A 21657-nucleotide genomic window follows, 5' to 3' on the forward strand; every position below is an offset into this window, starting at 1 on the left:
CAGCTCTTGTCTTGGAAAAGAGACAGAATCGGTATACCAGCTTTAATGGATTATAAGATGATTGGGCGTTGGGCGAGAGCAGAGGGGGGAAAAAGGCAAGCAGAAAGAAAAAAGAAGTTTTTTCAAGAATTCGCAAGAAGTAGGTCTTGCTGGCCAACAGTGGCCCTAGGTTGACAGCTGTTGTATGTTAGTTTAGAGTGTGTCTATTTCTTAATAAATGATCTCATAACTTTAGTGATAGCATCCAAAGGAAAATTACAAAATGAGCTTGAGGAAACATTTTTTCTGGGTTCCTTCCCCCTGTGCCCAACAGGGAAAGAGCCGACAGAAGCCCTGCCTAGTCTGACTCGAGGCCACCCATTGGCTGGTAGGACTAGGATGAAACATTAGCACCTTTAATGTGGGGTTGAAAAACGGAATGCCAGGAAGTTAAAAGGACTTAGGGGAAAATGTCCTTTGGCCTTCCGCTGCGTGACAGGATTCTGAAGTGGCAGCTAGTGAGCAGAGTAGACTCAGTTAGTCCAGTCAGAGGAAAAAAGCAGCAAAACCAGAGGACCAACATCAGTAATATCTTTGAGTGCAGTGATGAAAGAGCGAGATGGCTCTGGCAGAAAGGCGGGTCTCTTCATCAGGTTTCCCAAAGCAGTTTGCGCCTCTGGCCAGCTGTCAGGGCAAATGAGCCCTGCCCATTGGCTGGTATTTATTGAGCACCTACTAGGTGCTCAGAGTCCTCTAGACCCTTCATGCAGAGAAGACTCCATCCTTCTTTATTTTTGCCAAACGTAAGGTTGTTTGAGGTGGAGATAGATGGTGATTTTGTTTTCTACCAGGACAAAGAAAGTAAAATGTGGGGTAGAATAATGAGACAAACCCACCCGTTTTCACATTGATAGGAATCCAGTCGTATACAGACCCTGAAGACTTTGAGAAGGGTGAAAGCCATGGTGAACTGAATCCCTTTCTGCCCCCGCATCTGTGTCCTGTTCTCACACTGATCCAGTGCTGGACACCTGGTGGGGGATGGAATGAATAGCCAAGGGTGAGAGACAGAAGTAATCCGAACAAGGCTCTGGCCACTCCTGTTCTGGAGACTCTTGGAGATCTTTTGAGATCTGAGAGATGGAACCCATTCAAGAGTGAAGAATTTTCTGTTTCCCGCCGCCTATGTAATAATGCCTAGCCCGACAGAGGGAAGATAATCAAATGGGAAGAGAAATTTTATTGCCCTTCATAGGCAAACACCCTTTGCTGTATAGGAACTAAGGCATCCCTCCTCCCTCCCTTTCGTCCTAAATTAGGTTAAAGGTTAGCATGGGGAAAGACCACTGGCACATAATCTTTAGATGACATGACTTCTTGACTTTACTACAAATCCATACACCACTTTTGGTCATCTGATGATTTTATACCTTACGTGAACCCAAACACTCTCAATCCTGAGGTGTTACGGACAATCATCTGTATGAAAACAGAATAATTGTTAAAAGTCTATATATTTTATCTCCATGATGCAATTTACCGGCATTGTACTTGAGTGAAATTGAAAGTTTTTATTCAGGTGATTGCCCTGGATTGGATACAGTCTTAAGGAGCCTCTCTGATCCTTTAATTTTCTCTTTCACTCTGTCTTTCTCTCTGATCCGGGTGCTGTTGCTCAATTGTGCTGTTTCTATCATTACCTACTTAGTAGCAGCAATGGGAAATAAGCCTTAAAAGTGATAACCCGTCATATATTTTTTTTTATTCTGCTGGTCTCATAAAAAAAAAAAAAACTACCAGTCGTTTATTTCATCTCACTTATTGTCGATCGGTCCCGCATTTTTTACCTCCTTACCGTGGTTTTCTTTGTGCTGTGGTTCCCAGCCACGGCCCGCTTCCTGCTGAATTAAACTGTAACCCAGACAAAACCAAAGAGCACATCTCTCCCAAAGTTCACTCAGAAGGTCGCCCCTGGTGAGATGGACATTGCAGATGTGCTAGAAAGATTAGAAGCTGCTTTGATAAAACCTGCGTCTGTTCTTTGCTTCGGGTCCTCAGAGTGGAAGATCGGATGGATTGCCATTGCCTTGCATTATTTAAGAGTTTTGATGAGCAGCTCCCAACAAAATTCCCCACAGACTCCGGCCTGTATGTGTGTGTGTGTGCATGCGCATGTGTGCATGTGTGTGTGTGTTTTAAACAGCACTTTAGAATGATTGAGATGTTCAAAAGGACATTGCCAAGTGAGCTCTCTTTGCAGGGCTCACATTCCATTAGGTTGTCCTTCCTTAAGGTCTCTTGGTGGCCCTTCTGTTCTATTTGATGGCAAATTCTGTTCATTCCAGATTGTGTTATATCCCTTTAGCAGCTTCAAACAGCTCTCCCGTGCAGCAGTGTTAGCATTTGGGTGCTGATCAAATCAGTCCCTGGACTTTTGTTATTTTTCACTCCTTTGATGGTTTTCCTCCGTTCTTCTGTTTTCACTGGTTTCCACTTTCATCTCCACTGTCTGTTCTTCGATGGTGTTATCTATTCATTCGAGAGAGTCCAGCCATTCAGCCCTCTGAAGAAAGGGCCGTTCCCTCACTTCTCTGGCCTGGCCGCCCCAGTGGGTAGTCCATGATTTGTGTCTTTTATCCTGCAGCTGTGGAGGCCCCTCTTTGGGTGACCACTTTGGTGATAGGGTAAGGATTAGTGTATCATGATTTCATTTTTATCAGCCTCGTCTGTGTCTTCCCGTTTTTAGGTGAGATGCGGTGATTTGTGTTATGGCAGGTATTTTTATAAATGGCTTCGTTTCTGATCATTGCAAATGATGAAAGTTAGGCCACCTCATTTCCATCTCAGGAAGTTTCCACAGATAGCTATTTCTTGTCATTTCCTGGAGGGTGACCGAATGGTCAGAACACTGAATAGAAATGAGACCTTGAGGACTTTATCCTGGGTCTATCAGGATCTCTACCTGAGACTTTATGTAAGTCGTTTATTCCCATGGCTACCACATTTTTGTTCTATCTAAATTCCTTGCCACAAATATTGCATGCTGTTTCGCCCAATTAAATATTTCATGTTTTATTTCAAAAGCCCTAGTACCAAATAATATAATTTTCAAAGGTAATATAACCGATTATGATTTCTTTTTAAGCTAGTTCAGTATTTCATACCAAACAAAGGGTGGTAGGAGCAAAGTTCTATGCCAAATGAGCATCCCTTAAATGTGGAAGATGTTCAGTGTTTGAATTAATCATAGGTGATATTGCCTACGTGGACTGCCCCCCCCATTTGAAGGGATAACATATTAGAAGGTACACGGAAAGTCTAAATAAATTAATGAAAAAGATAACCATAAAAAAAGAGAGAGAACACTTCAAAATATAATCCTAACTTCTGAGGCCAGTGTCATGATGGGTAACAGGCTCTCCCAAGCACTCTGTGTATCCCTATCACACAGAAAGGACTAGAAATTGTGAGGCAACTGTCCTATGACCAGGCTTGGTTTATGCTCTGCATCATAGGAGTTTGTTTTCCGTAGACTGTCTAATTCATTAACAATTAACTGGGGGTTTATTGGTGGCATACTGTTGAAGAACTATGTAAGTGATCTCTTGTGGTAGGAATGAATAGATAATACAAAAATGAATGAAGTGAAAGGAAGATTGAATTAGTCACAAAAATCTTCTGTAAAAGTATAAGACAGCTTCTTGTTTCACTTTCAAAAATCCTCTTCTGGAGAACTTTCCTTAAACTTGCCAATCTGAGTTCCTCAGAATATAAGTTCTTAAAGAACTGGAACTCGGTTTTCAGTATTGAGCATGTGCCAACATTTATCAAGCACTAGACTAGGGAGTCAGGAACCCTGGTTGAAGTCCCAGCTCTAACCATTAGTAGCGTGACCCGGGGGGGCTAAGCTGGAAAACCTCTCCAAGCTTTATTTACCCCATCTGCGAGTGGACTTAATGAGCCCTGCCTGCTTGCTCTTCTTCCTGGACATTTGTCAGGTGTCAAATGGTATCCTTTAAACTGCATTTTCATGAACAACAACCTACAACTCCTAAGGATGATGATAAATTTAATAGCAAAATCACGGTAATTTTTTTTTTTAAGATTTTATTTATTTATTTGACAGAGACACAGTGAGAGAGGGAACACAAGCAGGGGGAGCAAGAGAGGGAGAAGCAGGCTTCCAGCCGATCAGGGAGCCCGATGCGGGGCTCGATCCCAGGACCCTGGGATCGTGACCTGAGCCGAAGGCAGACGCTTAACGACTGAGCCACCCAGGTGCCCCAAAATCATGGTAATTTTAATACAAAAACTGTTATTCTGGAGTTCGGACAATATGTGGAGTGAAAGCAACAATAATCCGCAAGTACAGCCCAGAACGTTCACAGCAGTGGCTTCCCCTGTGGTCTGTTTAGCCCGGAGCGGAGAGAATTCATCTCGGGACCTTCGGTTCCTGCAGTTCCTGCATTGTAGAGTCTGCACAATGTGGATCTAGCCTGGCAGGTGTAGAGTTTCCATGACTCCGATAAATTAACTAGTGTTCATGGATGTTTTGCAGCTGCCCTGGAAACAGGCTAGCAGTTTTGAAAAAGAATTGTTGCAGCCATGAAGAAGGTGTTGGTATCATGTGTGTGCATGTAGAAAGCGTACTTTTAAAAACCTATCACTTCACCTGCACTGAATGAAAACAATGCCAAGTTGTGCTCATGTTTTTCTTCCTTTTTTTCCACATTGAAGTTACTTTAATGGCTAACCTTTGCTTCCCCAGAATTCCGGCAGGTTAAACATTATTGTATAAATAGCAATTGCTACTATATAAATAGCAAGTATCTTAATATAATGATACGTATTTAAACCCCATCCCTGAACACTCAGAATTCAAGTAAACATTTACAAAAACATTGCAGCTTTAAAAAGAGAGGGTATTTGAACAGTTTTTATTTTATTGATATTTGGCTAAGATTCTAAATTCCAGTGTATAAAACAGTTATTCCTACTATGAAAACCTCTTTATTTTTCTACAAGTCCTCAGAGTATTGCTTCCTGAAACTGGAATAACTAAGACCCTAATTGTAAGGTTTTAAGTAATTAGAGGTATTATTTGAATTTTGTATAGCAATGCTGCACTCACAGACATTATTAGAAAATGGGATATCCCATATAAATTAATTTTCTGCAGTATATTTCTCTAAGTGCCTCACTGTATTTGGGGGTGAGGGAGGCCTTTCGAAATATATTATGTAAGTCCCTGTCTCCCTAGTTCAGGGTTAATCCATTCTTAATGTTTCAAAATCATTATAAACATTAATTATTATGGTGTGTGCAGTATGCTGTAATATAGGATGTCCTCAGAGTCTCTCTACAGGTGTGGCAGGTTGTTTGCCCCTATGCTAAATAGCCCCACGCTGCCATACCTTTTATCATTTCTTTTATCTCTTCCTTCAGTGTTTATTGTTTCTTCTTGCTCCTATGAGCAGAACTCTGCACTCCTTTCTGCTGTGTTTTTTAATGTATTTTTTATACTGGAAAATCAGATATCAAGGTTTGCAGAATCGTGTCTTACATAAGAGTAAATAGCCTCTGAATAAATGCCCAAGAGACTTTTTAAGAACAGATACGAACTTTAGTCCTTAACATGTTAGTGGTATCTTTGCAGATCTGTCTTTCTTTCTGTTTTGTTTTCTTCCATGTTCCATGTCACGACGCTTCTGAATGTGAGGCCTCTAATTATGAAAAGTGGCACAGCAATTATTTATACTTGTTTAATAGTTCTCATTTAGTATTACTTAGATAACCATTGGCCTTGTGGATATACTGGAACCTGCATACCTTCTACTAGTCTTAATGATGATTTTTGATATGTAAGCAAGGGTAAGGCTTTTTTTTAACTTCCTTTTTCCAATATCTCCCACGGTGCCTCACCCACAGTCTATTCCCAGAAAATATCTGATGATTAACTGAGATTTAAAAATAATTATCATGCACAAGCTACATACAAATGAAACTTTCTAAGAACTATACTTGTCTCTCATGTTCTGGAAAATGCTTATGTGCTTTTCACACTTTGGTTTAAAAAAAAATCAAGAAAGACCAAGTTGAGCATAAATGATCAAAAAAAATTGTAAAGGAGCTGAAAATTGAATTCTTCATAGATACGAATTCCAAGTACTTCGCAGGTTTCCTATGGGATTATTTTGTTGATGGAGGAATTTGTAACTCATAATTAGAATCCCTTTAATTCATTCATTCATTCCAACAATAGCATTTATTGAAAGCCTGCTGAGCCCCACCAGGAATGCACAGGCTTATCAGACACAATCTCAGGAAACAGACATTTTGGCCAGAATTTGAAGGTTGCTATGAGTCAGAGCCCAGCTGCCATATGTTAGAAGCATTCCCCCAGTTAAAACTGAAAGCTTTAAAGTGAAGCTTAACTTGTTCTCAAACTAGCTTTGATTCTATTAGAACGATCCCAAATATTTCATGTTGTGGGAAGAAATCTGGAGAAGTGGTGTCATAATGTTTTCCTGTTCCCTGACAAGTCATTCAGTAGCCCTGTCCAAGATCATTTAAAAGAGCCTGGAAATAATTGGAAGTGATGGGCCTCTGTGGAAAACACTTGCAGGATTCCTGTCGGCAAATGATGTTTTAAACCCTAGGTTTAATTTAGACCTGTTGTTAGGTTCCCTATAAGAATCCATGTGTTTAAAGAATGTCGTCTCGAGAAAAATTAATATAAATGTAAGTTAGGTGACAATAAGGTTTCACCTAAAATAATGATTCTGGATTCTGAGGTTTTACCTATCTGTTCTGCTGGGTAATCAAATGCACAAACGTAACACCTCTCCCTCCCTACCATTAGCTTCCTTTGTCAGTGAATCATCATGTTTTGCATGTACTGAAGACCAGTAATCTAATTCAGTGTCACTTAATCATATCTGATCATCATAATTTTGTAAGGCAATCATATGTATACATTTTCAGTGATGTAACCACTGCATTATTTATACACATTTTCCACTGCACTCTACCATTTATATTATATCATTACCCTTAGTTGCACACAGGAGAATTGTGATCATTTTATAGAAATTATTGATATTGGGGGCACCTGGCTGGCTCAGCCCGTGGAGCATGATCTCGGGGTTGTGAATTTGACCACGTTGGGTGTAAAGATTATTTAAAAATAAAATCTTAAAAAAAAAAAGAAATTACTGATTTTTATTCCCTCAAAACTTTAGGGACATAATAGATCTTTTTAAGAAAACATTTCAGGTAGAATCCTAATATGCTTATTAACTGCATTTCATTCTTTGTTTTATCAGGAGTGTTTGAAAGAGAAAAAAGAAACCTTGTTTTCAGAGAATACAAACTCTAATTGTGTTATTGAAGAATCACTTTCAAACATTCAGAAAACATTTTTGAAATGGAACAGATAAATCATGAGTTCTTGTGAAGACATACTCATAGGATATGTGATGTACATAACCTTGATCCTAAAGAGTGGGGCTAGATGGACAGAGTCAGAAAACATCTACTTCTGGGTGCCTGGGTGGCTCAGTCGTTAAGCGGCTGCCTTTGGCTCAGGTCATGATCCCAGGGTCCTAGGATCGAGCCCCACATCGGGCTCCTGCTCAGCCGGAAGTCTGCTTCTCCCTCTCCCACTCCCCCTGTTTGTGTTCCCTCTCTCGCTGTGTCTCTGTCAAATAAATAAATAAAATCTTTAAAAAAAAAAAAAAAAAAAAGGAAAGAAAGAAAGAAAAGATCTACTTCTAAGTGAAAAATTCTCCAAACTATATGAGTTCCCTGAGTACATACCACTGAATACACGAAGAGTTGGTACTATCCAGAAGGCTAAATAAACTCACAGTTCGTACTGTTCATCAGTATATTTTGGTTGTTCATATAGTTATAAACATCTAGTTGTGTCTCGTAAATTATTCCAATCCAATGGCTATTGGATATCACCAGTGTGCCGGATACTAATGGTTTTAATGTTTACTGTCTGACCTTTAAGGTCTTTAAAAATCTTGAAAGATAGATATTATTTTTCTTTTTTAAAAGATTTTATTTATTTGAAAGAGAGAACGAGCAAGGGGAGGGACAGAGGAACAAGCAGACTCCCCACTGAGCGTGGAGCCCAACACCAGGCTCGATCCCAGGATCCTGAGATCATGACCTGAGCCGAAGTCAGATGCTTAACTGACTGAGCCACCCAGATGCCCCGATAGATAGTATTTTTCTAATTTTACAGAAAAGGAAACCAAGGCTCAAGGACTCTAAGTAACTTGTTACCAGTCACATAACCACCACGTATTAGAATTGGGATAAGAAATCAAATTTTCCGGGCGACTGGGTGGCTCAGTTGGTTGAGCGACTGCCTTCGGCTCAGGTCATGATCCTGGAGTCCCAGGATCGAGTCCCGCATCAGGCTCCCTGCTCGGCAGGGAGTCTGCTTCTCCCTCTGACCCTCACCCCTCTCATGCTCTCTCTCTCATTCTCTCTCTCAAATAAATAAATAAAATCTTAAAAAAAAAAAAAGAAAGAAATCAAATTTTCCAACTCCAATTGCAGTGCTCTTTGCACCACACATACTGCTTTCAAAAGAAGTATTTATTCAACAGATCTTTATCCATCATCTAATATATGCCAGGCACTGTGCTAAGCCTTAGTGTTACCAGAGAGACAAAGGTGAGTAAGACAAATGTCTTCCCTGCCTCTTAGAATCTAGAGCCCAGGGAAGAAGACATAAGAGAGAACAGATGATTACCAGGAAAAAAAAAAATGGTGTGAAGAATCAGGTTTCCGGAAAGGGAAGAAGAGGATGCCAGTGGGAACCCAAAGCTCATCTGATGGAGGCTATCAATTTGTCCAAGACCTCCTGAAGGCAGTGACATTTAGACTGAGATTGTAGGATGGCAAAAAAAAAAGATAAATAGATATAGATAGATAGATACATACATACATACATACATACATAGACGGATAGATACATAGACAGATAGAGTTGATTCTCATTATTGGCAGATTCTGTATTTGCAAATTTGCCTGCTAACTGAAATTTGTTTATAACCCCCAAATCAATACTGGCTGCCATTTTCAGACTTGTCCCCAGGGGTGGAGTGTCCTGATACACGTCGCCAGCTAAAGTGTGATGAGGCAATGCTCTGTCTTCTTGTCTCAGCTCTCGTACTGTAAATAAGTGTCCTTTTCACAGTTTATGTAGTGCTCCATTTTCCTAATTTTTGTGCTTTTTGTTGGTGATCTTGCTATTTAAAATGGCCCTCAAGCACACAGCTGAAGGCCTGACTGGTGTCCTCAAGTACAAGGCTGTGATGTGCCTTACGGAGAGAACACACGTTAGAATAGCCTCATTCAGGGATGCTGGCTGTGAGTTCAATGCTAGTGAACCAACAGTATCTATCAAATAAGGTGTCTTAAACAAATACACAGAAAACAAGGTTATGTATTGATGAGGTGACAAAAATGTTATGAGCACAGGCTCACAGGAGCCTAAAACCTCTATTTCCCTTAGGGGCAGTGCCTCAGTATTTGCCACTTCAGTGGTCCTAGTGACTTTATAGAACCTAACTATGTTAAATAACTAGAACCGACACTAGGTAGATAAATATCTGACACCACCAAGTGCTGGTGAGAGTTCGGGACAAGTAGAACTCTCAGGCATTGCTAATAGGAATGCAAAATGGCACAGCTTCTCTGGAAAACCGTTTGGCATTTCTTATCATTGAACTTCTATATTCCATACACACTAGCAGTTCTATTCCTAGATATTTGCCCAAGTGAAAGAAAAACTTGTGTTCACACAAAAACCTGTACATGAATGTTAGCAGCTGTATTTGTAAATGCTAGAAAATGGAAACAGCCTAAGTGTCCTTCAGTTAGGGATTGAATGAACTGTGGGATGGAATTTTACTGAACAATAGAAAGTAACAAATTATTGATATGCTCAGTACCATGGGATGTATCTGAAATGCATCATGCCAAGTAGAAGAAACCACAGTCTAAAGCCACATAATCTATTATTCCATTTAAGTGATATTATTTAAAGGCAAAACTATAGGGATAGAAAACAGTTACGTGGTTGCCAGGGTTTGGGGAAGGGAAATAAGTTGGCTACAGGGGAGCACAGAGGAATCTGGGAGGAAAGGAGATGGAACTTTTCCATATATTGATGGGGTTGGTGGTAATTCAACTAATACTTCGTCAAACTCAAAGAACTGTACACTAAAAAGAGCATGTGTTACTATCTGTAAACTATACTTTAATAAGAGATGAAAAAACTGAGATTTGAATGATGAATCAAAATACAGTTCTTCTAGTTTGCCACAATGATATTAGAAAATACCATCTTGTACAGCATAGGGAATGTAGTCAATAAAATGGGGAAAATGTTGTTTGGTGGCAGATGGTGCCTACACTTATGGAGGCGGGCCCTGAGTAATGTATAGAATTGCCGAATCATCATGTTGTACACCTGAAACTAACATAGCACTGGATGTTAATTGTATTTCAATAAAGAAAGATAGGGCACCTGGGTGGCTCAGTTGGTTAAGCGACTGCCTTCGGCTCAGGTCATGATCCTGGAGTCCCGGGATCGAGTCCCGCATCGGGCTCCCTGCTCGGCGGGGAGTCTGCTTCTCCCTCTGACCCTCCCCCCTCTCATGTGCTTGCTCTCTCTCATTCCCTCTCTCTCAAATAAATAAATAAAATCTTCAAAAAAAAAAAAAGAGTACTCTATGTGTTTTGCTATAGTTCTAGTTGATAAAACACTTAGTATAAAATAAACATGTAATTCATGTAACACTATGAATTGAGCAGTGGTTGCCACGAACATATAAAACATGTTTTCTTTTCTCTTTTTTTTTATAAAGACTTTATTTATTTATTTGACAGAGAGAGAGATAGTGAGAGCAGGAACACAAGCAGGGGGAGTGGGAGAGGGAGAAGCAGGCTTCCCGCCGAGCAGGGAGCCCGATGCGGAGCTAGATCCCAGGGCCCTGGGATCATGACCTGAGCCGAAGGCAGATGCTTAACGACTGAGCCACCCAGGCACCCTCTCTTGTTTTTTAATGCTTAAATTTAACCTGGTTCTTACTGGTTACAGGAAACCGTTTCTTACTGATTATTTGATAAATGGTGAAATCTGCAATCTATACTATACTTCTAATATATGCATTATTCATAATAGGGCAAAACTTTTGTTTGATTTGAATTACCCTGTTAGATGGCATTTTGACCTTAGGATAATAGAGAAGAAAATAAGACAATAGAAAAAATATGATACTATCACTTATCTTGCTTATATGTGGTTATTTAATGGTAGGCAACTGTGAGACCTGGGTGGTTTAACTGCTCACATCCTTGGAAGCAGGAAGACCTACCACCTGACCTCTGAGTGTCTTCCAGTTCTGGTATTTCTCTTTTTTATTCTTCCTTGTTTACAATGGCTTTGTCACATTCCCTTTGTTATATTTCAAGGAGCAAAGATGTAAATCAAGTCACCATTACATTCTAGCTTCTAAAAGTCACCTTCACCATACAATATTGTACCTTGCCTTTGGAAGAATGAGCAGATTGGAGTTTCTGAGGCTATTATTGTACTTGTATTATTGTACTTAAGCCTTTACAACAAATTCAATAATATTTATCAGTAGTTTCTCAGTAATGTGTACCATCACTTACAGAAGTCATTCTTTCTTACTTGTATTATGACATTTTAAAAATTACTTTTATCTATATTTAAGATGTGTTGTCAAAACATCTAAAAGGCGTATATATACTATGTCTTTGTATAAATAACAGGGTCATGCATGACTATAATCAATTCATGTGGACAACAATTTATTCAAATTGCATTGAAAATTAAGTGATTGTGCTTAAGATTATTATATCATCAAAGCCATTTGCTAGGTGATTAAATAGGTGAAGGAAATGCTATACTATGTGATATGTTGCAAAAACTATGAAAAGAGCATCAACGATATGATTTGGAAAAGTGAAATCAGCAAATATCCCTATCTCATGCTTTTTAGTAGAATAGGGTGAACTACAAAATTACTATTTTTTATGTTTCTAACAGATGTGTCCTTTTGAAGTCTTTTAGAAGTGCAGTGTTCGCTTTGTAGTTTTTAGCTTCCTTGCAGCCCTATTGGACACTCCATTACTGATATTTAGAGTTGTTTATTCCAAAATAAGACAGAATTCCCCTTAAGAGTTAACGTGTAGCAAGTGTTTCTTAAATGTACAAATGGCAACATTGTTTTCAAACAAGATAATTACAGCTGTGTACAGTATGCTTCTTCATTAGTAAGTAATTAAATAATTTACTAAATTGTGCAATAATTCATAATGACACATGCTAACCCTGCTCAATTATAGGAGCTAGTGATAAAAGAATTTCTTGCACACATGCCTGAAATTTATTAGAGCAGTAATTTTTGATTCCTGGAGAAGTCAGCTTGCCATTTTCAAAATACTGAGTAATGCTCAATTCAAGGAAAATTTTTTTTTAATTTTGAGAGTCATAGCATAATGGTTAAGAGTGCATACTCTAGAATCCACTTACAAAGGTTGTTTTTAAGGTTCCACCATTTATTAGCCTTCTGTTCCCAGCAAGTTACTTGATTTTTCTGTGCTCCAGTTTTCTCATCTGTAAAAAGAGAGTTTGGGGTGAATTAAATGTTAAAAAGAGCATAAAATCAGTGCCTGCCACAGAGTAAGTCCCAAGGAATTGTGAACCAGGAGGAAAAGCAAAGGGGCGCCTGGGTGGCTCAGTTGTTAAGCGTCTGCCTTCCGCTCAGGTCATGATCCCAGGGTCCTGAGCTCGAACCGGAGCCCAGCATCGGGCTCCCTGCTCTGGGGGAGGCCTGCTTCTCCCTCTCACACTCCCCCTGCTTGTGGTCCTTCTCTCACTGTCTCTCTCTCTGTCAAATAAATAAATAAAATCTTTTAAAAAGATCTTTAAAAAAATAAATAAATAAAAAAGAGGAGAGGTAAAAGAAGCAACAACAACAGTGTTGTATAATTATTGAAAAGCCCTTTTGATCTTGGAAAGTTATCTTTGGGGATATACGGCTTAAATGGATACTCAAAATCGAATGTGAATTTTGGAGTCTTCTGAATTGAATGCCTCATTTAATCTACCTCCCTGTTACAAAATGGAAGGGAAGAGCACTGATTCTTTTTTTAATGTGAATCGAACATATTTAGAAGAATTTTAACATTTCTTATTAAGACAGAAGAACATTCCCAAATCTATTCTTGTTTCAGTACTCCAAGCATACTTCCCCAGTGCAGGAATGGACATAAATAATAGGTGTGCTTCTGAGAGCAGCGAAGAGACTTCCGATCAAACGCTGTCAGCCAAATGAATCCCATCCTATAAAGCTGGAGCTTAAATGTGAGCATCAGAACCACTATTGACATGTGGCACAACTGTCTGAAATGTCAATAGTTATAAAATGAGTATTTCATAATGCAGAATAATTGATTACTCTGCTTGACTGAACAGAAACATATTTTCTCTGTGAAAGCCAAATAATGCCCGCATTTACTCCTGGAATGCTCCTTGCTGCGAGACTCGGATTCCCCAATGAAGCCCACGTACTCTGCAGCCCTTGATCATGCACGACAAAAATAGAGAGAACCATCTGTAACTGCTTATCTTTTCTCCATTATTTGAAAAGATGTTTTTAAGATACTTCTTAAAAAATAAAATATGGCCTGTATACAAAGCATCTATATTAATAGAACTGTAGCAGATAATTTTCAGAACTTAAATGGACGAGATACAAAATCAAATAACATTCAGTTTATCTTGTTCATCCTAAAATGCCCTGCTTAGCTTTTCGCTCTGATGAAATAACACCCATTTCCAGTTTTATTCTTCCTCTGTGTGCTGTGATGTGGAACTCTTTTGCTGTGTGTTTTATTAAGTGTAATTTAACTTTATGACTATCAAACCAACTATTAATCCTTACAATAAGACTATGAAATGGGTGAGCAGCAAAGAGATTTATTTTCTAAAGCACAATTCTCTTCTTCTGCCCTCGATTATTTTTCCAAGACTCGTTCTTTGAATGTATATAGTTTGCGAAGGTCTGTGCTAGGCACTGCGAGGAAAAGCAGAAGCAATAGTAACAACCTACATTTTGAGCTTTCTCGACTCCTTGTCTATATGTACTTTATGTTGCTTGTGAACGTTTACTACTAGTTTCTTAAGTAAGAGAGGCATTTTCTTTCTCTGTACTTTCATCTGTGTTCTGCCCTCCTGTTAAGATGTTCTTTAATCCTTTTTCTACCCACTAGATTCAATTTGTCTTTCAAAGTGTAATTCAAATGGTACCTCTTGCATGAAGTCCTTCTTCTCATAAAATTTAAGAATAACCCTGCACAAAGTAGCCCCTCTTACTCTTGGCTTACATAGCATCTTATTTCTGGAACACTTTTTCTGCCTTACATTATAAGCATGGCATTCATTTGCCTGCTAGGTGGCAAGCTCCTTGAGGGAAGGTCTGCTGTCTTAATCATTTTCCTTCCCTCTCCATGTCCTGGCACATGTTCTTTAAATTGTAACGCACAGATGTTTACATTCTTCATTGGATGGGAGCTTCCGCTCTTATAAGAGATAAGACATAAGAAAGTGAGACCACAGGCCCCTTAGACCAAGGGATAATTTAATTTGTACTCATCTTCGTATTCCCAATACTTAGCAGGTACTTAATAAATGCTTGTTTAATACACATACACACAGTTTCAAAATTGTAAAAAGCTTAGCGAAAGTGCATTCTAATAGTCATTTCAACACAAACTTTATTAAGGTCAATAATTTATGCCAAGCACAGGCTTTGTGTGTACAACAATGTAGGGGCTGGTGGGGGTGGTGGGGGTATTTCCACTCATAAGCCCTACTAAGACGTAGTCACTCTATCCTTTCTTTAAATTGTTGAATCCTCCCAGCGGCCCTTCAAGGCTCTACCAGCCTTATTTCACATATGAGGAAACAAAGGTTTGTTCAAATCACTCAGCTAGTGAGTGGAATAAAGTTTGGTTTGGGGCCCAGATTTGTCTAATGTTAGAGCTCATTCGACCATACCACAGAGTTCAGTGACACAAAGAAGCCTCCTTGGAGAGATAAATTGATGTGGCACAGCAGAGAGAAGGGGATGGTGTTCCTAAGAAGTGGACAGGACGTGATCCTGAACGGAGTTGTGGGATGTTTGAGTTGCAGGAGCCCTTTAAGGTTTGTTCTCATTCCTTCATTTTACAGGGAAGGGGCCTGAGAGGTGAAATGACTTGCCCAAGGTGGCATAGACAGCTAGTTAAGTGTGAAACTTGCACCCAGGCTTCCAGGTTCTCAGTTTGCTTCTATTTGTCATGTTCCTTTAACTAAAAAAAAAAAATCATTTCCTGAATGGCCTGTTCCCCTGCCCTCTGCAGGAGTGGGGTAAGAACACCCAATGGGAAGACAAGGGACGGAGGTCCTTCTGACCTCTGATGTGCATCTCCTTCCTTGCTGCCTTGGCAGGTGTGTGTGTGTGTGTGTGTGTGTAGTAAGGCACCTGCTACCTACCTATTCTGTGGAGGTTGCTCACATCTCTATACCTGTGAACTTCACCCTTCCCCTCGTCGTGATGGTTACAAAACATCTGCCAGTTCTTGAATTTCCCAATAGATGTATGAGATATGTAGTTCCAGAAATCTCAGAATCCCTTCACCATTGTCTCCACCCAGCCAAATCTTTCACCTCCAACATCCCATTATACTAGTAACCACACTAATGATTTGGAGCTGTCTGTCAACTGTGAGGGGCAAAGTGCTGTGCGAACATGTTTTCAGTGGGCAACCAGACACTGCCTTCATTTAGGGTTGCTCAGATGACTCAGGGAGCTGACTTCTCTATAGTTTCCAGAGCCAAGGTCAACTGATTAGTGAGCTTGTTCTTGTTTGATTCTCCAGGACAATAGCAGGCACGTAATACACATTCAGTGAATGCTTGATAATGTGAAATATGTGTGTGTGTGTGTGTGTGTGTGTGAGTGTGTAAAATTGAAGATGTCTCTTGCCACCAAAGTACAGTTTATTTCACCATATTTCATGGCTATGTATATGCAGACACACATGGACATTTGCATCTACATCTGTATTTGTTTTAAAATCACGAGGGGCAAGCAAGCTATATTCATCTGTTTATCTTCTCCCTCTTCCACTCATAAATAGGGGGGCCACTCTGTCACCTCTGGTTTCCAGGTCTCACCAATATTATTCCATTTTATAAATGTTCCTTTTTGAGACACTGGCTCTTTCCAGAAAAATTAAGCAAGTCTGTCAAGTATTACAGGTAAGTTTGTGCCTTCTCTGTAGCTTTCCAAGTAGTCTTATTTAGAACTCTCTGGGTCTGACCCTGTTCGGTCTCCAGGAGACCTGCCCCTCTGGCTCTATGTCAGTCAGAATGGCCCAAGTCCTACAGATCACAGTGCAGTGGTGGCTAAGAATTCGGTTGAATCAAGCTGCCTAGGACCACATTAACCTTTCACTGATCCCTTTCTTGTTCAGCTAGAAAGAAATTAATTGACTTAGCAGGCTGCCACACACTAGAGAGGGAGAAGCAGGGCCTGGGTGAGACCCAGAGCCAAAATGCTCTCTCATGTGCAGCCGCAAACTTTGAAATCATCTTTGTGCTAGGAGCTCCTTGCCCACTCAAGAGAAATCTCTTGATCCATTGGTTTGCCATTCTCCCCAATAGCAGCACTGTAGTGTGATTCAGTGTGGTATGCCAGACCCCATTTGATGGGAAAATCGAATATACCCTCATAAAGTATCATTTCTTTATTTAATCTCTGAAAGTGGGAAGATTGGCACCAATTTACTGGTTACATTCCAGTCTAGATATCCTGTAGAAATACAGCAGGCTTTCCTCGGAGGCATTTGGGAACAACCTGGCATCAGAAATGTCTCTCCACTTTCTTGCTAAGTGACAGATCAAATGTGAAACCCAGTAGATAGGGACCCCATGTGGGGCTGTTACCAGCACTAGAGGACTCTGAAATGAATTACATGTGTTTATAACATGTGTAAGTATGCAGGGTGCCCTCCTTTTCTGAGATTAGCCAACAGAAACATTTGAATCAAAAAGTAATGTATAACATAATTCTGTGTATGGTAAAGAATTCCCATCCGGTTTAATTATCTTCATGTTAGCAATATGCTTTTTCTATTTTCTTTTCAGAACACTTGGTAAAAAAAAATTTAAATGGAAAGAATATATTGCTTAACACTGTTTTCCCCCATAGTAGGTACTTCTTAAATGTTTGTTTATTATAATCCAAATAATTATTCCTACATGTTAATATATAGTTGGTAAAAGTTTGCACTGAAATGTGCATCATTTATGGCTCAAATTTGGTGGTATCAAAGGGGGATATGGATCCTTTCATTCCTGACTAATTTATTTGGTGGAGGATTTATAATTCCACAGAAAGTTTGTATTTCAAGGTTGTTTTGTTTTGTTTTTCTTTTTGAACATCTCTCATTTTTACTTTCAAAGTTTCATGAGAGCTTTGTGTTAATATAAAGAACAATATTATACCCCGGGTTAAAAGCTGAAGACATTTAATAGAGGCATGTATTACAAATAGCATCTAGCCACACAGGAAGGTTAAGACTTAATATCTGAAATTCTGTTGTTGCTCATTATTTGTAGGACCAGAATGAAATACATTTCCAAAGGCTAAGGTCAGTATTACATTATCCTGGAAATGTCTTTGTTGAATAAATGTGTAAATATTTCAAATAAGTATTATGAGATTATATTTCTATTGGGGACATATCTATAGGATGACTGATTCTACTACTTGTCATTGCAGGAGCACACATGTCACGTTACATGTCATTCCCAATTACCGATTCCATTTGAAATGGTCTGGAAATAAATACCGATTACTAGTAATGTAAGACTATTTACCTTGGAGTCAGATGTCTGACAGGCAGGCTAGAGCTAATGGATTTGGTCATTTTTAAAGCATTGTTCTCTAAAACAGGATACTGTTTTAAAGTAACGTTGCAAACTTTCCGAGTAGCGTATCTGGATTCATTTACAATGAATATGAAGAACATACCTATGAGCATGCAGTCCCTGATGTCTCTCCATCCTTCAATGGTACAAAGGAAAGAAAATTGTACCTGGGACCTACCAGTAGATAGCTTGGCTTTACTCTTCCTTGTTATAAAGTCCTTAGATCAAGGGAAATCAAGAACCAAATATGAAGGATGCTGTCAATGTAACTGAGGGGTGTTGCCTCATGGGGAGATACAGTTGCATCATGGGAAGGTGGTGTGATTTAATTTCATAATTGTAAACCTCATACTGGGTATGGTTGATTCATTTGAAACTCTTGTCCACTTTGCTATGGCTGGACAGCTGAATTAACATGGGTAGGTCTTGGCTTCACACTTTCATAATTTCTTATTTTCGTGGTTTTATTTGAAAAAAAATCCAAAGGAGGGGGATGGGGTAACCGGGTGATGGGCATTAAGGAGGGCACATGATGTGATGAGCACTGGATGTTATAGCAACTGATAAATTATTGAACACTACATCTGAAACTAATGATGTACTGTAAGTTGGCTAATTGAATTTAAATAAAAAAAGAAAAAATCTAAAGGAAAAACTCTGTTAGGATGCCTTTAGCTGAAATCAAACTTTTCTAAAGCTATGGCTTGATTTAAGGTATGATGAATTCTTCTGACCTTCTAAATCAGGACTGTGTAAATTTTGCCTTGAAAAAGAGGCTGGGGATGGTGGGGGGTATATGAATCCTAGTTTTCTACAGAGCTGATTGTCTGCCTGTATTTTAAATCACAGCCCAACTCGGGGGCAAGGACAACTGTTATATGGGGGAAAAAATGCTAGGACTCTCCTTATTTAATCAGCATGAAGGCATCAACTAATAACTATCTAATATTTTGAGTTGTAAATGGAAATATAGACCATCAGAAAAGAAAGCAGAATTGAAGTTGTGTGAAGGAACAGTAGCAGGTATGCGAACTGGGCTTTTGAGATTTTTTTTCCTGTTATGGTCAGTGTTACGGACATACGGCAAAATTTTAAATAATGCAGACTCTGGGTATGAAGCATCTGAAATTCATCCTCAAGAGATTTATCTAATAATACTGTCAAGATTTAAGTTTCCATAGGCCAGTAAAAAGGATTAAGCTTCAAAGTTCAGAGGGAATTATTAATTTTAAGTTAAAATTCACAAAGTTTACCTTTATAGAGGTATTTTGTTTCCCTTCCCAGAGTGCCACAATATCTCATTTTTAGGGTGTGAAAACTAGAGTCTTTCCCACCTGCAGATGGGTTCTCTGGAGAGAATGACGGATATGGAAGAGCCTGGGAATTTAGCGGCTGGCGATTGGATTGTCGTGTAGGTGATTCACATGGAGTTTTCTGCTCTCCTTCCAGATAACAGTGTTCCTGGGGGAAGAGGGAGGTGTAAACAAGGACCTTTAGTGAAGCTGGTGTGATGGAGATTGCCGACGTCTGGGAGGGCGAGTTCCGCCTGCCCGGGCCGAGTCTCCCGGGAAAGACTTAGGAGGCACTTACTCCACTCCCCGGCAAGGTCCGGGTGACAGCGTGGTGCATGGCCCCGTAGGGGGCCCTACCGTCCGAACAGAGCGGGGGCGCTCTGGGAAGTGAGGGTGACTACGGCCCCCAGGCCAAACCCCTCTTTTCCGCCAACCAACTGGAGTACTTAACGCCCCGGGGGCTCCGGAAAGGAAGCGGGAGAGCGGCGTCGGGTGGCGTGCCCCTTGCCCCACGGGGCGGGGGCAGAAAGCGGTCAGGCGCGCGTTCCGCGGGGCGCTGCGTGCGGAGAGCACCCTGGCGACCACAGGTGCTCCGCGAGGCGAGAGAAGGCTGGGGGCCTGGGCGCGGGCCGGGGGCGCGGTAGGGCAGCGCCGGGCTGGGGTGCGCCCGCAGAGCCGCCGCCGCCGCTCACCTGCCGGCGGGGGCGGGGCGGGGCGCGGCGCTGGGGCGCGCCTGCCTCCCGCCTCCCGCCTCGCGCCTCCCGCCTCCCGCCTCCCGCCCGGGGAGGAAGCGGAGGGGCGCGGTGTAAACAGAGCGGCGGCCGTGATGTCAGCCGGTCACATGGAGCCTCTTATGGCTCGGGATGGCTCTCGGCGGGCGGGCAGCTGCGGCAGCTGCTGCTGTGGCTCGGGCGGCGGCGGCGCGGCGGCGGCAGAGGGGGCTCCGGGGTCGGACCATCGGCTCTCCCTGCGCTCTCCGCACCGCGGCTTAAATGATGTATTTTGTGATCGCAGCGATGAAAGGTGAGCCGGGAGCCCCGCCGGGGCCGGGTGGGCTGGCTGCTCCGGGGGGCGGGGAGGAGGGCGCGCAGGGGGAGGGGTGGGCGCGCCTGCCCGAGCGCACGTACTGCCCGGGGCTGGGCGCCGGAGCCCCGCCAGGGCCTTTGGGGCCACCGCAGCGGCGCCACCTGAGCCCGGCCGCGGGATCAGCCTGCCTCCTGTAGGGGGCAAAGGCGCACGGGCTGGGCCCCCCTCTTCCGCCCCCTCTGACTCCTGTCAGCTGCCCGGGTCCGCCTGGCACCCGGCGGGGCTCTCGGAAGAAAGTTTGCTGGGAGTCGCGGAGCTTCTGGGAGGGCGGGGAGGATCCGGGGAGCTCGGAGGAAGCCGGGGACGCCCGCGGTCGGTCCCCGGGGCCCGCGCCCCGGACAGCCCCGGCCTACGTGGGGAAGGCGCTGCGGCCGGGCCGGGCCGTGCGTGCGCGCCGACGCGGTGTCCTCCCTGGGGACTGGTCAGCGCCCCAGGCCTTGCGCCCTCCCCCCTGTGGCGGCCCCGAGGCCCCGAGCGCCCGAGCGGCCGCGGGCCGGGAAGGTGCGGCCGTTTCGCTCTGCGCCCGGGCCCGAGCGAGACGGGCTTGTCGAGCGTGCCAAGACTCCCCGGGCTACCGTCCGCAGCCGCAGGGCACCCCCACTTTGATACTTCGGGGTGTGGGCGGACGTGGGGAGGCAGTCCTGCCCGCAGGAGTCGCGGGCAGCGGTGGGAGTTAGACGGCGGGGAGGGCCGAGCCGCGCGGATTAGTCGCGGTCAAGTCTCCCGCCCGGCCTTCGCCCAGATCGGGATTCCTTAGCAGGCTGCGGGGGGATGGCAGGGGGCCCTAGTTGACGAGAGCATTGATTCGAGGTCTTCCCGGGTGAGGGGGGGAAACCGAGGCAAGTCAGGGAAGTTTGTAATGGGAGAGCCGAAGTTTGGGGGTGTGCAGGAAGTCGCCTGTGCGGCCCGGAGAAACCGAGCCACGCTCTCAGGACTCTGCAAACAGCCCTGGAGAAACTCCGCCAGCAGGTTCCTCCGGGGGGATAATCTGCCCGGGCGGCTTCGCGGAGCCGGCCGCTGGGAGCGGGGATTTGGAACCCATCTGTCCGCGGCGCCCCGCGCTCCCCCAATGCGCAGCGCGTTTGCAGACCCAGACTGTCGGGCGGGTTCTGCCCCTCCGCGCGGGCGCCGGGAGCGCGGTGAGCGTTTGGCAGGTTGGGGTTTTGTTGCAATCCAGGGTGGAGGACGCCAGTTCCGCATCTGAGCTGCGTTTACTTTCGGATCACCGAGCGTTGCCTTTCTTCACTAGAGATTGGGAGGCATCTC

At 42.6% G+C, this 21657-nt stretch overlaps 1 protein-coding gene across 2 annotated transcripts in view; it reads left to right on the plus strand.

Annotated features, from left to right (window-relative positions):
- Positions 1-21657, plus strand: part of RORA (RAR related orphan receptor A) — a 717927-nt gene that overhangs the window by 596720 nt on the left and 99550 nt on the right. Inside the window, exon 1 of one of the 2 annotated variants that reach the window (XM_045899941.3) lies at positions 20164-20328. The exons of the other annotated variant lie outside the window; for it this stretch is intronic. Coding sequence (XP_045755897.1) covers positions 20298-20328 — 31 coding nt within the window. The 5' untranslated portion in view covers positions 20164-20297. Of the gene's footprint in view, positions 1-20163; positions 20329-21657 lie in introns of those variants that run through there. 2 annotated transcript variants of the gene reach the window in all.

This window comes from Mirounga angustirostris, unplaced genomic scaffold (genome assembly GCF_029215605.1).
Source record: "Mirounga angustirostris isolate CCGP_5_RB_7025 unplaced genomic scaffold, mMirAng1.0.hap1 SCAF_9, whole genome shotgun sequence".
Taxonomy (NCBI): Eukaryota; Metazoa; Chordata; class Mammalia; order Carnivora; family Phocidae; genus Mirounga; species Mirounga angustirostris.